Here is a 13,002-nt window from a genome sequence, read left to right on the forward strand (position 1 = left end):
ATACTTTCTTCCTGGGCTATTTATAGAAAGTGGATAGCCAGTGGAAAAGAGCACATTTATTTTTACAAGCCAGTCATGACATGACCAAAGAACTCACTTCCTCTCTCTGGGAAGGTCATCTTCTTTAGCTGAGGGTGCAGCTACAAGGACGGGGAAGAAAGGGACCCCTTTAGTCAACTGACTCAGCCTGAGTCAATCCCAGAGACCAACCCCACAGGGTGACAGGCATTGCAGTCAACACTCTCATTTCCCAGGCATGACTCTAAGTCTCTAGCTCCTTGAGATGTCATCTTGATGATGACTAACAAGTAAAAATACCATGTATTACATAATATGCTCCAAAATTCTATGCTTTCAAAATAGGTTGTACAGAGATGATGAAGTGCATTCTTACTTATCATTTGTCCCACATTTCAAACAACTGAATACAATAAAGAAAAAGTGAATTTTCAAGGATGTGGCAAAATGGAGAGTGTGAAAAATATTGTTAAAGCTATTTTATTCTGATGACCATGTAACCCCTGAAATATGTAATGTGCCTGGACAGTTCCATGCAAATTTGGATACTTAGTAAATATTTCCTGATTCTAAAATATCATCATGTATCTTGACAGAATCAGATATACTTCAGCACATACATAATTTTACAAACATGCCTGGTCTGTGTAGTGTACATGGTATCTACTTGCAAACATGAAGTGAAGTGAAACCACTATTTTCAACTAGAATGCCCTTTTGCCCATGTTATGTGTGGTATATAGAAACTAAGATAGGATGGGGAAGGGAAAGTAGGGGAAGGAAAAGGCAAAAGGAAGGAAAGTGAGTCCTCATTCTCTCTGACCGGGCTCAGGCATCAGAATCATTTGAAAATGATATGGGTATAATTTTATCCTTAAGTGGCTTCTGCTTAAGGACAAAGACACAGGGCAAGAAGAGAATTCTGTTTGCAGACCAAGATCTCCAACAAAAATTTTAAGTGACAAATGCAAGGTTTATTTTTGTTCTCAAACTCATTAATCCTTTTGAGAATGTCTTTCAGAAAGTTCCTTCTGAAAGAGGGGAGGTCCCATTTTACAAGGAAGCTATGAAATACTCATCAACCTATGTCTCTAGCTTCCAAAGCAACATTCTTTGAGGCTCTAGAAGAAACAATAATGGCATGCAAATAAACTTGGAGGTGGAAATATCCCGATCTCCACAATTGCCTTTGAATGCATGTACTGAATAAGTTACAGGTGAAGCATGACATCCGTAGTAGGCACAAATTCTCAGCCTCTGTACCCTAATGGGAATCTCCTTGCATTTTGCAAAAGACATGACAGTGACACCCATCTGCAAACGTGCAAAGTATATTTACAATCCCATTAAGAGGCTTTAAATTAAATACAGACATATATAAGGTTAAGCTCTGTGTACAAATTAACACACAAGCATACTGGTTCCTCCAGGGAACTGTGTCAAGCCTCTCGGTTTATAAATATAGTAGCGATTAAAAGCACAAACAAAAACAGAAATATTTTTAGGAGCATCAACCTACCAGTACTGAGGTAAGTGTTCATATAGTTTATGTGCTTGATCTAAATTATACCATGAAGTCAAGACTTCCCATTCAATGACTTATTTGGCTCTTAACCAAAGGACTTGTCAAGAAGTATATAGGTATTTAAAATAAGCTACCTCAGTGATCTGTGTTAATCTACGGTTGCCACCTGCAGTACAGGTTAGCATTTAAAACAAATGTCTTAAATAACATTGGCCAATGTGATTGTTAAAAAAGGATCTCAGGAGCATGTTCACTCATTTCTTCATAATTTAGGATGACTGTTCATTACCACAGTCTACATGTAAATGAGAACTTCAGTGTTTAAATAGGCAAAGGTAATCTTATTGAACTTAAAAACTTCAGTTACAATTCAAGTAATATGCTCCTGACTTTCATACTGTATCTGCCTTATCTATTCCTGAGTATTGCGTTTTTAAGCGAGGATAGATGGCATCAGTCTAGAACAGTGTCCTCTCACCTTCCCTGATGGCTGCATTAGGAACCACAGTCATATTAGTGGTTCAGCTCCTTCTCCTAGTAGAGAAGCCAAATGCTCTGTGTCCTGGTAAGCTACTTCCGTGCTGCTCACAGCTTGAAACCAACACCATCTTCCTTCCCTCCTGGGTGGAATGTTAAACCCTGATTTGTAGTAAAGAAACAGTTTACTCCAACTGCACTCCCCTATATTTGAGGACCAGTCATTTGGGCATTGCTTCAAAAGGCACATTTATTCCAGTGGTAATTTAAATAAGTAGAGAAGGAAAGAATAAGATTAAAACAAAACAAAAAACAAAATAGGTTTTGTGGAATACATGAAAGTAAATGGGCATCTGGGATCTACGTGGACCACTGAGCTCCTCACCAGTAGTCTAACCAGAGTCCCTAAGGTGAAGTAATTCACATTTGTATCATGGAACACAGGCCTTCAGGAAACACTGTTTAGGAAAGTACAGTAGTTGAGAACTCTCAAGCAGCTTGCCCTGGTGTCCAGTTAAAGTGTATGCAATGCAGAAGGGCTGCAAAATTCAAAACTACAAGACAAATTAAAATTCAGTGCATATCACAGGCTTGATAAATTAAGAAAAACCATTGTATATATTACTATTTAAATAACATCTGAGAAACATTTTGAAATAATTAAACTCGTGTTCACATTCCATGCATTTTCTAGCAGGTTAAGCCCTGGGCTTATTTATGTCTTTGTGCCCGTTTCCTACAAAGATCCATTCTTTTGAGAAATCCAAGCATTCCTCAGACTGAAATGGAAGTACCCAGGGATTTGGTCTACTTACCCTCTTTAATGTGCACCTGACCTCACAGGGGCTACTTGTTATTACCGCTGGCACAGAAGATCATTGGAAAAGCAAGTTGGGGTTTTATTTGGGATTTTATTCGCTGCCTTTGAAAATTCCCTGGATGTCACAGACATCACCGGAATTTCGTCCACAGGCAAAAACCAGCGGCCCTGTCCTTCCTGCTTGACCCATTTCCCTCTTCCAAAGCCCTAAGTGCATTGAAACCCCCCTGCCATAGCGGACTTTTTTTTTCCCTGTGGCTCTGGAGCAACCTCCTTGAGCAAAGAAGGAAACAACAAAACTGGAAAACAAACCAACAATAGCAACAACAGAAAGTCCAAACAAGTGGGCAAACCAGCAGCCTCCTGCAAAGTAGAGGCTCACTTTTTACTGGAAAATTCAGCGCTGTTTAGGAACTTCTTGATGACCAGCCCCAGACAGACGACCAGCAGCAGCATGTAGCCCACAGTGCCCAAAAACGTGGGTGCAGCAGGTGGCGCCTTGAGGAACTGGCGCAGACCCTCCTCCACATAGTACACCTGGTCGTAGATGCTGAGGAAAGTGAAGATGTGAAAGAGCTGATGGCTGTGGCCAATGATGTCAAAAAGGCCAGGTTGGATGCGCTCAGGGATCTTGCTCACATTGAAGAAGGCGGCCACCACCAGCCAGAAGTAGCGGCGGTAGAAGTGCACAAAGAGCGTGGGGTTCTCGCCACGCAGGTCGAACAGCCAGCTCTCAAGCATGATGGGGCAGGCCATGCTGAGCGGCATGACGAAGACGAAGGTACGCAGCGCGAACGGGTAAGAGCACCAGTCAGTACGGCTCTTGCAGCAGGCCACGGTGCAGGCCACCGCCAGCACGAAGGCAACAGGCAGCACCAGAGCGCGATAGGCAGCGATGAGGCGTGTGCAGTCCACGTGCCAGCCCAGGCGCTGCTGCACGTAAGGGGTCATCACTCTGGCGTCCAACAAGCTCAGGCTGGGTAGCAGGTAATAGTAGTAGGCTACCGTGCTGCCGAAGCCGTAGTAGCTGATGGAGGCATAGTCCAGGTAAAAGAAGGCGGCGCGCAGGCGCAGGGACAGGCAGCTGAACACGTGCGCTGTGCAGCTCATGGCGAAGGTCAGCAGTACGCCGGAGGCATAGCACCACAGCGGCAGCAGCCACGGGTGGTGGAAGGGCACGTCACGGCCGCTCAGAAAGAAAAGGCGGCAGAACTTGCTCAGGAACAGCAGCAGAGGGATGAAGTGTGTCCAGAAGTTGAGCGTCTCGTTGGTGGGCTTCAGCACCGAGGCTAGGCACTCCTGCGCCGTGCAAGGTAGCCGCCGGTAGCCTGACAGTATGAAGCACTCCACGAAGTCGTCGGGCACCTCGTCCCAGCGCAGCAGCGGTTTGGTGGAGGCCGGAGAGTCCCCGGAAGCGGAGGGGTGGGAGCGCGAGGTGGCTGCCAAAGCCGCTGCGGTGGTGGCCTGCGGGCCCTTTGTGCCCGCGCTCCGGGGCTGCAGGCGCCGCGGCATGGTGCCTCGGGCTTGGCTAGGACACGAACAGGCGACCTCTGGCGCCCGCTCCCGCGCGCTCTGCAGCCCCCGCCGGCCGCCGTCGGAGCCTTTGTGCTCGCGCCGAGGGTGTCGTTGCAGGTTCTAGAGAAGACCTGAGCCTCTAAGCAACCGTTCCTAAAAATAAGTAAATAAAAATAATCAGTTTGTAAACAGCCAGCGACTAGCAAGAGCGCGCGGGGCTCGGCATCCCCTTAGCCAGGCTCCGTGCTATCAGCTCCTGGCCGCCTGCGCTGCGGCAGCCCCAGCGGTGGCGCGGCGGACTGCGGCGGCCGCGGCGCTGCCCCGGTGACTGGGCATCGCGCGGCGCGGGAGGCGGGGATGTGGGAGCTGAGGCGCTGGAGGGAGGGAGGGACGGGCGCACCGAGGGAGGGCGGGGGCCTCTCCGGCTAGGGTTTCTTGGCCGCCTCCGAGGATAGAGTTGTCCCCAGTCTCGAGTTCCGGACCATCCTCCCCACCCCCCTCAGGCCGCAGCAGCCAGAGCTGGCCCGTTAATGATTGATGCGGGGGCAAAGGCTGCGCCAGAGACTCAGCGGCGCGTGGCGGTCGCGAGGGCGAGGGTCGACGCCGGGGTTCGAAATCCGACAGCCACGCGTGTGTTCCTGAGGACACTAGAAAGCCACGTTCGCTAGGGGCGGGGAGCTGTGGCCGCGCGGGCGGGGGCGAGGGGGTGGGGTGGGGTGGGGGAGGAGATGGCGCCTGCGGCGCCTCGGGGACAGGCGAGGAGATGCGCTAACATTAAGTCTAGAGGTAGCGAGGGCAGAGACGCTCCGGAAATCGGGGCAGCTTTGAGACCAGGTCCGGATCAGGGTCGTCAGAAACAGGGGTCTGCCTCTCTTTCCCGTGTGTGCGCGCGCGGGAGCGCGCGCAGTTCTCGCTGTGGACACCGCATCGAGCCTTAGTTTATCTTTTCTCCTATAGCGGGCTTATTCAGGTGCGTCATTAACCCCCCTTCTCCCTCGTCCTTGTCTGGTCCAAACGAACCATCCCACAAGTGGCCTCTGGTAGTTCTCACCAACCTTCGGGGGCTCCAGCGCGGTCATCCTCGTGTTCTTGTGTCTTTAACTGGGAATCTTGTTTGGAGCCGGCAGTCTGAGAACTCGGGGCCGGACTGCTCACGACCATGCGATTCAGAGACTAACGATCTGCAGGTTTTCCTAACGAGGGCTTCGTAGCAGAGCTGTGTCTGAGTTGAGGACTTACCAGAGTGGAGGGCGTTCTGGAGAGAGGACTTCAAGGAGGGATGAATCCTAGCATGGATGGGAGACAGTTCGTAGAGACTGGGAGGCCGTGGCTTGGGAAAAGCTTATGCATAATTGACCAGCAGTACCTGGCAGGCTTGGGTGGCTGGAGGCCAGTGTGAAGGAAGACTGAAGAACTGGAAACCAGTTGTGATGCACTGCATGTGAAAATATACCCTTGAGCCTTGTAAAGGCGGGCCAAAAACCTGCCTGCTGTGAAGTGTTTACCATTTCATTTCACAGAAGTTTCTCTTAGTGATGCCCTGGGGGGTATGACTGAGTCTACCTGCAATATAGTGTCATGGCAACAGGAGATAATTCTAAGGGACCAGACACTTTTAAGTGCTTCACAATTGTTAAATCTTTTAGATATTATTATTTTCCCCATTTTTACAGATGAGATGGAGGCACCACGACCATAATACATAACATGCCCAATTGGTAGAAGGGGAGATTTGAACCTATGCAAACTGATTCTGGATCTTATGTATTCAGTACTTAAACCAGAACATCCAACAAACTGCTTTGCTCAAAGAAAATAGGACAGTTTGATTTAGGAAAAAGCTTTCATTTGATAAGCAAAAGGTGATCTTCATCACTACAGCAAATATTGTAAGTAGGTCAAAGAAGATTTACTTAGTAGTGGTTCAAGGAGGACTTAGGTTGTGGATAAAAATGACTTATAATTTAGAAATTATTTAGTATTACAAATGTCTAAAATTACTAAAAGGTAATAGAAACAGTCTCTTTAGAAGTTTCAGCCTTCTATCTGAAAAAACGTTTTCCACTAGTGACTGGCTTAGCAAACTCTTACACAATTAAGCCAAAGGTACACTCGCATCTTATGCCTTTCTGAGCTATCACAAATTCCCGATGAATGGATTTTAAATTAATGATATTTTGCTGTAGTTACTTAACTAGTATTTTGTTTTAGTATTTTCTGTTTCTCCACTTCTAGAGCTTTGTGGTTTTAAAGCCAAACCTAATTTCCTTTCACATGTGGACTGAACACCAGGCTAATTTGTAAAAAGGATTAAGAGTCAGGCATTTATTAATCAGGCCTAGGAATGATAAACCTGAACAGGGCAGACCAGAAAAAAAGTTTTCATATTCTCTTTGTTACTCCACAAATGACCTGAGCTATAATCTGTAAAAAATGTTGATTCTGCAATAATTCCCATATTTGCCAAACTCTTAGTTGCATAATCAGCTCATTTAAATAATTGGGGAAAATATAGTAGAAAGTTCACATCAAGTTAAATAATGTAATTGACTATAAATGAATGTAAAGCTCTAGTTAGAGAAAATAACTTTTATCTTTATGACTAATTGTGATAAGGCTGGCTATAATAAAATATGGTATTATTTAAAACACTCAGTGTTTTATCAAGTCAAAAAATCTGTCACAACCTTTTCACAAGTCTTTTAGGAAGTCATTGACATCTCTGCTTTTCTCCCTTTCCTCATCCATGTCCCAGCCACATGAGGCACCGAACCAGCTGATGCCATGGACTGTGTTCAGGAAAGCTTGCTCCTGGGTGCTGCCCTTACTGTACTGTGACAAATCCAAGTAAAAAGCAACTGAGGAAACAAACCTGACCTAACTTTATATTTTTTTAAAACCCAGCAATATGACTTCTTTAATTACTACCAATCTTTTCATTGGTAGTAATATTTTGTAAGTTTTTTTGAGATATAAAAATGTGTTCTCCAAAAAAAAATGTGTTCTCCAAACCGTATACAGTCTGGGTTTTGTAGTGTGTTTCATCTCCAGGAAACTAACTGCCTCTTGTCAGTGAGAACCATGCTCACGTCCCCTGGGCTTGGCTAAACAGATACAAGCAGCTGACTGGCTGCCATTCCCTGAAGGTGCACTGGGAGATAAAGCATCTCTAAGCCGGTGGCAGTGTTTAGAGGCAGAAACCAGCTAGTTTTCTCCCAATTGAAGGCTTGTTCAACTAAGACCCCAAATGCATTTTGTGTAGTTCTGTGGAGGCCCTGTGCATTCAGGAACTGAGGGGTCCTGGCTGCAAAATACAGTCATAGTCATGTATAGGAAATGGAGCAAACAGGACAAAGCATTTGCCCATATAGTTTGCTTTGGTCATGTTCTTATAGAACAACTATAGGTTTATTTGTGTTTCTCTTTATAGTAATAATAGGAAGCATATATAAAAAATTCCCCAGCAATTTGGATGTTCTCTAATAGGGACAATGTGCTATGTGTAAAACCTGCAGGAAAAAATGCTATAATATTTACAGATAATACACCAGTTTTAGGGGGAAATGAAATTTTTTCTAGTCTCATTTTTAGCCAAATACAACCAACCAACCAAGCAAAAGCCTGTGCTTTATTGCACCCAAGGCTCTGTACAAAGAGGGCTCTGTAAGGTTCAGTCTAAACAAAGTGCTTTCCTTCCCCCCGAATTGAAAACAGCCATCACCTGAATAATATTATCACTCAAACTCTTCCAGGTCAGATGTGGTTTCTACCAGACTATAGGGTCTGAGTTTCCTGATGGTGCAAAACCTCCTGGCAATGGCTTCGGGTGTAACTACGGCAGCCTTTGCGCAAAAGCGCAATCGGAAGGCCAGGTAGGGTCTAGAAGCTGGAGGTGGGAGGCTGAGTTTTTATCTGGCACTATTCCTGCCTGTTTCCTGAGTGGTGACAGGGTTCTCTTTTGTAGAATAGCTAAGGGAGACTTGATAGGATGTTTTTACCTTTTGAGGTTCTACTCAGGTAGTGACAACTCCATACTGCCCTCTCTCCCACCAGTTTACATTGGCTCACTTACATAATTGGGGAAAATATAGTAGAAAGTTCACATCAAGTTAAATAATGTAATTGACTATAAATGAATGTAAAGCTCTAGTTAGATAAAATAACTTTTATCTTTATGACTAATTGTAATAAGGCTGGCTATAATAAAATATGGTATTATTTAAAACACTCAGTGTTTTTTTTTTAAAGATTTTATTTATGTTTAGAGAGGGAAGGGAGGGAGATAGAGAGAGAGAGAAACATCAATGTGAGGTTGCTGGGGGTTATGGCCTGCAACCCAGGCATGTACCCTGGCTGGGAATCGAACCTGGAACACTTTGGTTCCCAGCCCGCGCTCAATCCACTGAGCTACACCAGCCAGGGCTAAATACTCAGTGTTTTTAAAGTCAAAAAAATCTGTCATAACCTTCTTACAAGTCTCTCAAAAGTGGGGTGCACACACAGCCTGTCTTAATAGATCTCTTTCTAAATGTCTGTACTCTGTGAAGGTGTTAAAATGGAAGGTACATTTTATATCACTTAATATGTAGTACATGGAGATAACTTATAATATGCTGGGGCATGGGGTGGGGATAAAAGGGCTGGGATCAAAACCCCACTGACTTCTGCCCCACAGCCCGCCGCTCTTGTTTGTCCAGCCTGCTTCCATCCCCTCTCTGAGATCCGGGATGGGACTTCCTTTTCCTGCCCCTCAGGGTTGTTGGCGAAGAATGTTTTGGGGTCATGACCCATCAGCCAGCAGTCCCTAAGCTCTGACCAGACCTGCCCAAGCCTTCAGCCTCTCCCACAGCTTTCCTGAGCTATCACAGCATTCTCCATTCTGGACCTATTTCTCTCAATTCTGCCCTTTCTGTTTCCTGGCCAGAGCCTGTGTTTTCTTACAACAAAGGCCTCATGTTCACATGTCATATGCATCCTAATTCAGAGAGACCCCTTGGGGAGGAGATTGTCATTGGCTGCTGCTTGCTCTTGGTAGGGAGTTTTAGGCAGTTTCCATTTACAAGTGTGTAAAGTTGATTATTGAAGTCTTGCTCCTCATTGTCTGTTGACAGTTGTGCTTGAGACACAGTGCATTGCCCTCAACACATATTTGCGATTGGGGAAAATCTTTTCAGTCTGTAAGCCTTTAAAAGCTTAGAACTTAGAGTCTTAGAGTCTTAGAATAGAGATGTCACTGACTCCCTTAAGTCATCTAGTGCAACTCTCTTCCCATTTATGATAGTCCTTTCGATTGGTTGATCATATACTGTATTCAGTTACTGGGATGGGCACTTTACATGTATTATCTCTAATTCTCAGACTGCTCTTTGCAAGGTAAATCCACTATCCCCATTTTCAGATAAGAAAACATGCTCAGCCTTGAACATCTCCATTAAAGAAAATTATTACCTCAGATGGCCTCCTCTTCATTTTTAACTTTTAAAAATTGTTGTTCAAGAACTTTGTAAATAGTGAGTACAACTGATGAGAAGAAAAAAAAACACCGCTGCATCTTGAAGCTCTGCTGTGTTACTGAATGACGTCATCGATTGGATCTGGTTAGAAAGTCCCTGGAAAGAACGATGCCAAAAAAGGCAGGTGTTCTTGCAGTATGTGACAGCTGGATATTGATTAGGCATGGCTGGAAGGTACATTTTATATAAAAAGCATTTTCCTGTAAACAAATAACATCTGTTATTACCAGGAGACTTGCCATAGCCTAGATCTCTGTGAAGAGGCAAACAACAGATTCCAAGATTTCATAGATGATTCTTGCACTTAGCATAGTATTATTGATTACTGTAATTGATTAATACAGAAAGGAAAATATGATATCATCACATATAATATCAACAGGAAAGCATCTCCATTATTGAACTCCAGCCTTCAATTAAGCTCACTTGCCATTCATCTCATTTAGGTTTTTTTCTCTTTTTAAAAAAATTAAAACATTTTTCTTGAGGTGTAATTGACACAACATTATATTAGTTTCAGGTACACAACACATTGGTTTATTTGTATGTAGTGAGAAATGATCATCACATAGATCTGGTTAATATCTGTCACCATATGTACTTTCTTTTTCTTGTTATGACAACTTTTAAGATTTACTCTCCTGGCAGCTTTTAAATATGCAATACAGTATTGTTAACTGTAGTCACCATGCTGTAATTACATTCCTAGCCTTACTTATTTTTGGAAGCCTTATACTTTTTGATCCCCTTTACCCATTTCTCCCACCCCCTACTCTCCATCTCTGGCAGCCAGCAATCCGTTCTACGTATCTATGCACTTGGTTTTGTTTTAAATTCTGCATATAAATGATATCACATAGTATACTTGTCTTTTGTTATCTGACATTTCATGTAGCATAATGGACCCTCCAGGTCCATCCATGTCATCACAAATGGCAAGATTTCATTCTTTTTTATGACTGGGTAATAGTCCATTGTGTGTGTGTGTGTGTGCGTGCGTGTGTATCTCTCCAGTCATCTATTGATAGACACTTAGGTTGTTTCCATGTCTTGGCTGTTGTAAAAAATGCTGTAGTGAGCATGGGGGTGCAAATATCTTTTTGAAATAGTGTTTTCATGATTTTTCAGATAAATACTACAAAGTGGAATTGCTGGATCATATGGTAATTATATTTTTAATTTTTTTAGAAACTCCGTCCTGTTTTCCATAGTGGCTGCACTGATTCACATTCCCACCAACAGTGCATGAGCACTTCCTTTTCTCCAGGTTCTCACCAACACTTGCTGTTTTTTGTTTCTCTGATGGTAGCCATGCTGACAGGCATGAGGTGATGTTTCACTGTGCTTTTGATTTGAATTTTGCTGATGATTAATGATGTTGAGCATCTTTTCATACACCTGCACATTTAAATTTCATAAGTGATTTTTCTTTTCTTTGAGATACACTACCTGTTTGTTGAAAATATTTATCAACATAATTATCTAGGTTCTAATTACTAAGCCAGCTGAAGGGTATTTCATATATATTGACTATTTTAGAAAAACATCTTATGACAATACTGAGGGGTAGAAATTATTTTTAAAGTAATTTTTATCTTTCAGTTATAGTTGGTGTACAATATTATATTAGTTTCAGGTGTACAACCACTGATTAGACATTTATATAACTTATGGAGTGATCACCCCCCAAAAATCTGGAACCCACCTGGCATTACCATGCATAGTTATTACAGTAGTATTGACTATATTCCCTAGGCTGTACTTTACATCCCCATGACTGTTCTGTAGCTACCAATTTGTACTTCTTAATCCCATCACGTTTTTCATCCAGTTTTCCAACCCTCTTCCTCTCTGGCAACCATCAAAATGTTCTCTGTATCTACGACTCTGTTTCTATTGTGTTCATTTATTTTGTTCTTTAGATTCTGTATATAAGTGATATCATATAGTATTTGTCTTTCTCTCTCCGATTTATTTTACTTAGCACAGTACCCTCCAGGTCCACCCATGTTGTTGCAGATGGCAAAATTTCATTCTTTTTTATGGCCGAGTAATACACTGTTTTTATGTACAAGGTCTGTCCAGAAGGTATCCAGCCATGTAATGTGAAAAATAGAGACACTTATTGAAGGAGATACAAGAAACATTGTACATAGGACAATGACACCTCAGTCCCCTTCAAAGTAGGCACCTTGGGACCTCACACAGTTCTCCCAATCGCCATCAGCTGCCCTGTTGTATTTTCTTGAATTTCATTAATTGTCTGAAATCTCCTTCTTTTCAAAGGTGATTTTAGTTTTGGGAAAAGCCAGAAGTCACAGGGTACCAAATCTGGGCTGTAGTGAGACAGTCACTTGGGTGATTTGATGTTTCTCAAAAGAACTCTGCATGAGACCTGATATGTGAGCAGGTGTGTTGTGATGAAGCTACCAATCACCACTTTCCTAGAGCTGCGGCCTTCTGAATCATCTGAATAGTTTCTGCAGAAGAATGTTCAAGCCTAACACAAAATTTGAGGCAGATTGGTTGCTCTACTTGCTCAGTCATTTTGAATGTGGCAGCCACACAGTATATATGTTGACTCAATGCTGTCTACCACCTTCACTGTCTAGTACAGTGAAGTCATCATTGTTCATGCATGTGCATTCCAGTCCAATCTCCTTGGCTGCCAAATTACATCGATGTCAAGCAAACTGTTCTTGTTATATTAACAATGGCTGGGCTTTTTCCAGACAGACCTTGCATGCACTACTTCTTTTTTATCCATTCATCTATTGATGGGCACTTAAGTTCTTCCATATCTTGGCTATTGTAATAATGCTGCAGTGAACATACGCATGCATATGTCTTTTTGGTTTAGTATTTTGGATTTCTTGGGATAAATACCCAGTAGTGGAATTGCTGTGTCTTTCTTTGTCTCTTGTTATATATCCTTTGTCTCAAAGTCTGTTTTGTCTTTATAAGTATTGCTAACTCACCTTTTTCTGTTTCCATTTTCATGAAATATCTTTTTCCATCCCTTTACTTTCAACTTTTGTGGTTTTTGCTCAGAAGTGAGTCTCCTGTAGACAGCATATATAAGGGTCTTGATTTGTTATCCATTCAGCCACCCCTATCTTTTGATTTGAGCATTT

The 13,002-nt window shown here is 43.2% G+C and overlaps 1 protein-coding gene across 3 annotated transcripts in view; it reads right to left on the bottom strand.

Moving 5' to 3' along the window:
- Positions 1–970: 970 nt before the first annotated feature.
- Positions 971–13,002, bottom strand: part of PAQR9 (progestin and adipoQ receptor family member 9) — a 44,407-nt gene continuing 32,375 nt past the window's right edge. The window contains exons 1-2 of one of the 3 annotated variants that reach the window (XM_045851116.1): positions 5,411–5,589; positions 971–4,508 (exon numbers count right to left, since the gene is read on the bottom strand). In XM_045851116.1, the coding sequence (XP_045707072.1) occupies positions 3,219–4,352 (1,134 nt within the window). In that variant the 5' untranslated portion in view covers positions 4,353–4,508; positions 5,411–5,589 and the 3' untranslated portion in view covers positions 971–3,218. Of the gene's footprint in view, positions 4,509–4,755; positions 4,882–5,410; positions 5,590–13,002 lie in introns of those variants that run through there. The other 2 variants (XM_045851117.1, XM_045851118.1) reach the window with 2 other exon arrangements.

The sequence above is a fragment of the Phyllostomus hastatus genome, unplaced genomic scaffold (genome assembly GCF_019186645.2).
Source record: "Phyllostomus hastatus isolate PE091 unplaced genomic scaffold, TTU_PhHast_1.1 phas_contig_86, whole genome shotgun sequence".
Lineage (NCBI taxonomy): Eukaryota > Metazoa > Chordata > Mammalia > Chiroptera > Phyllostomidae > Phyllostomus > Phyllostomus hastatus.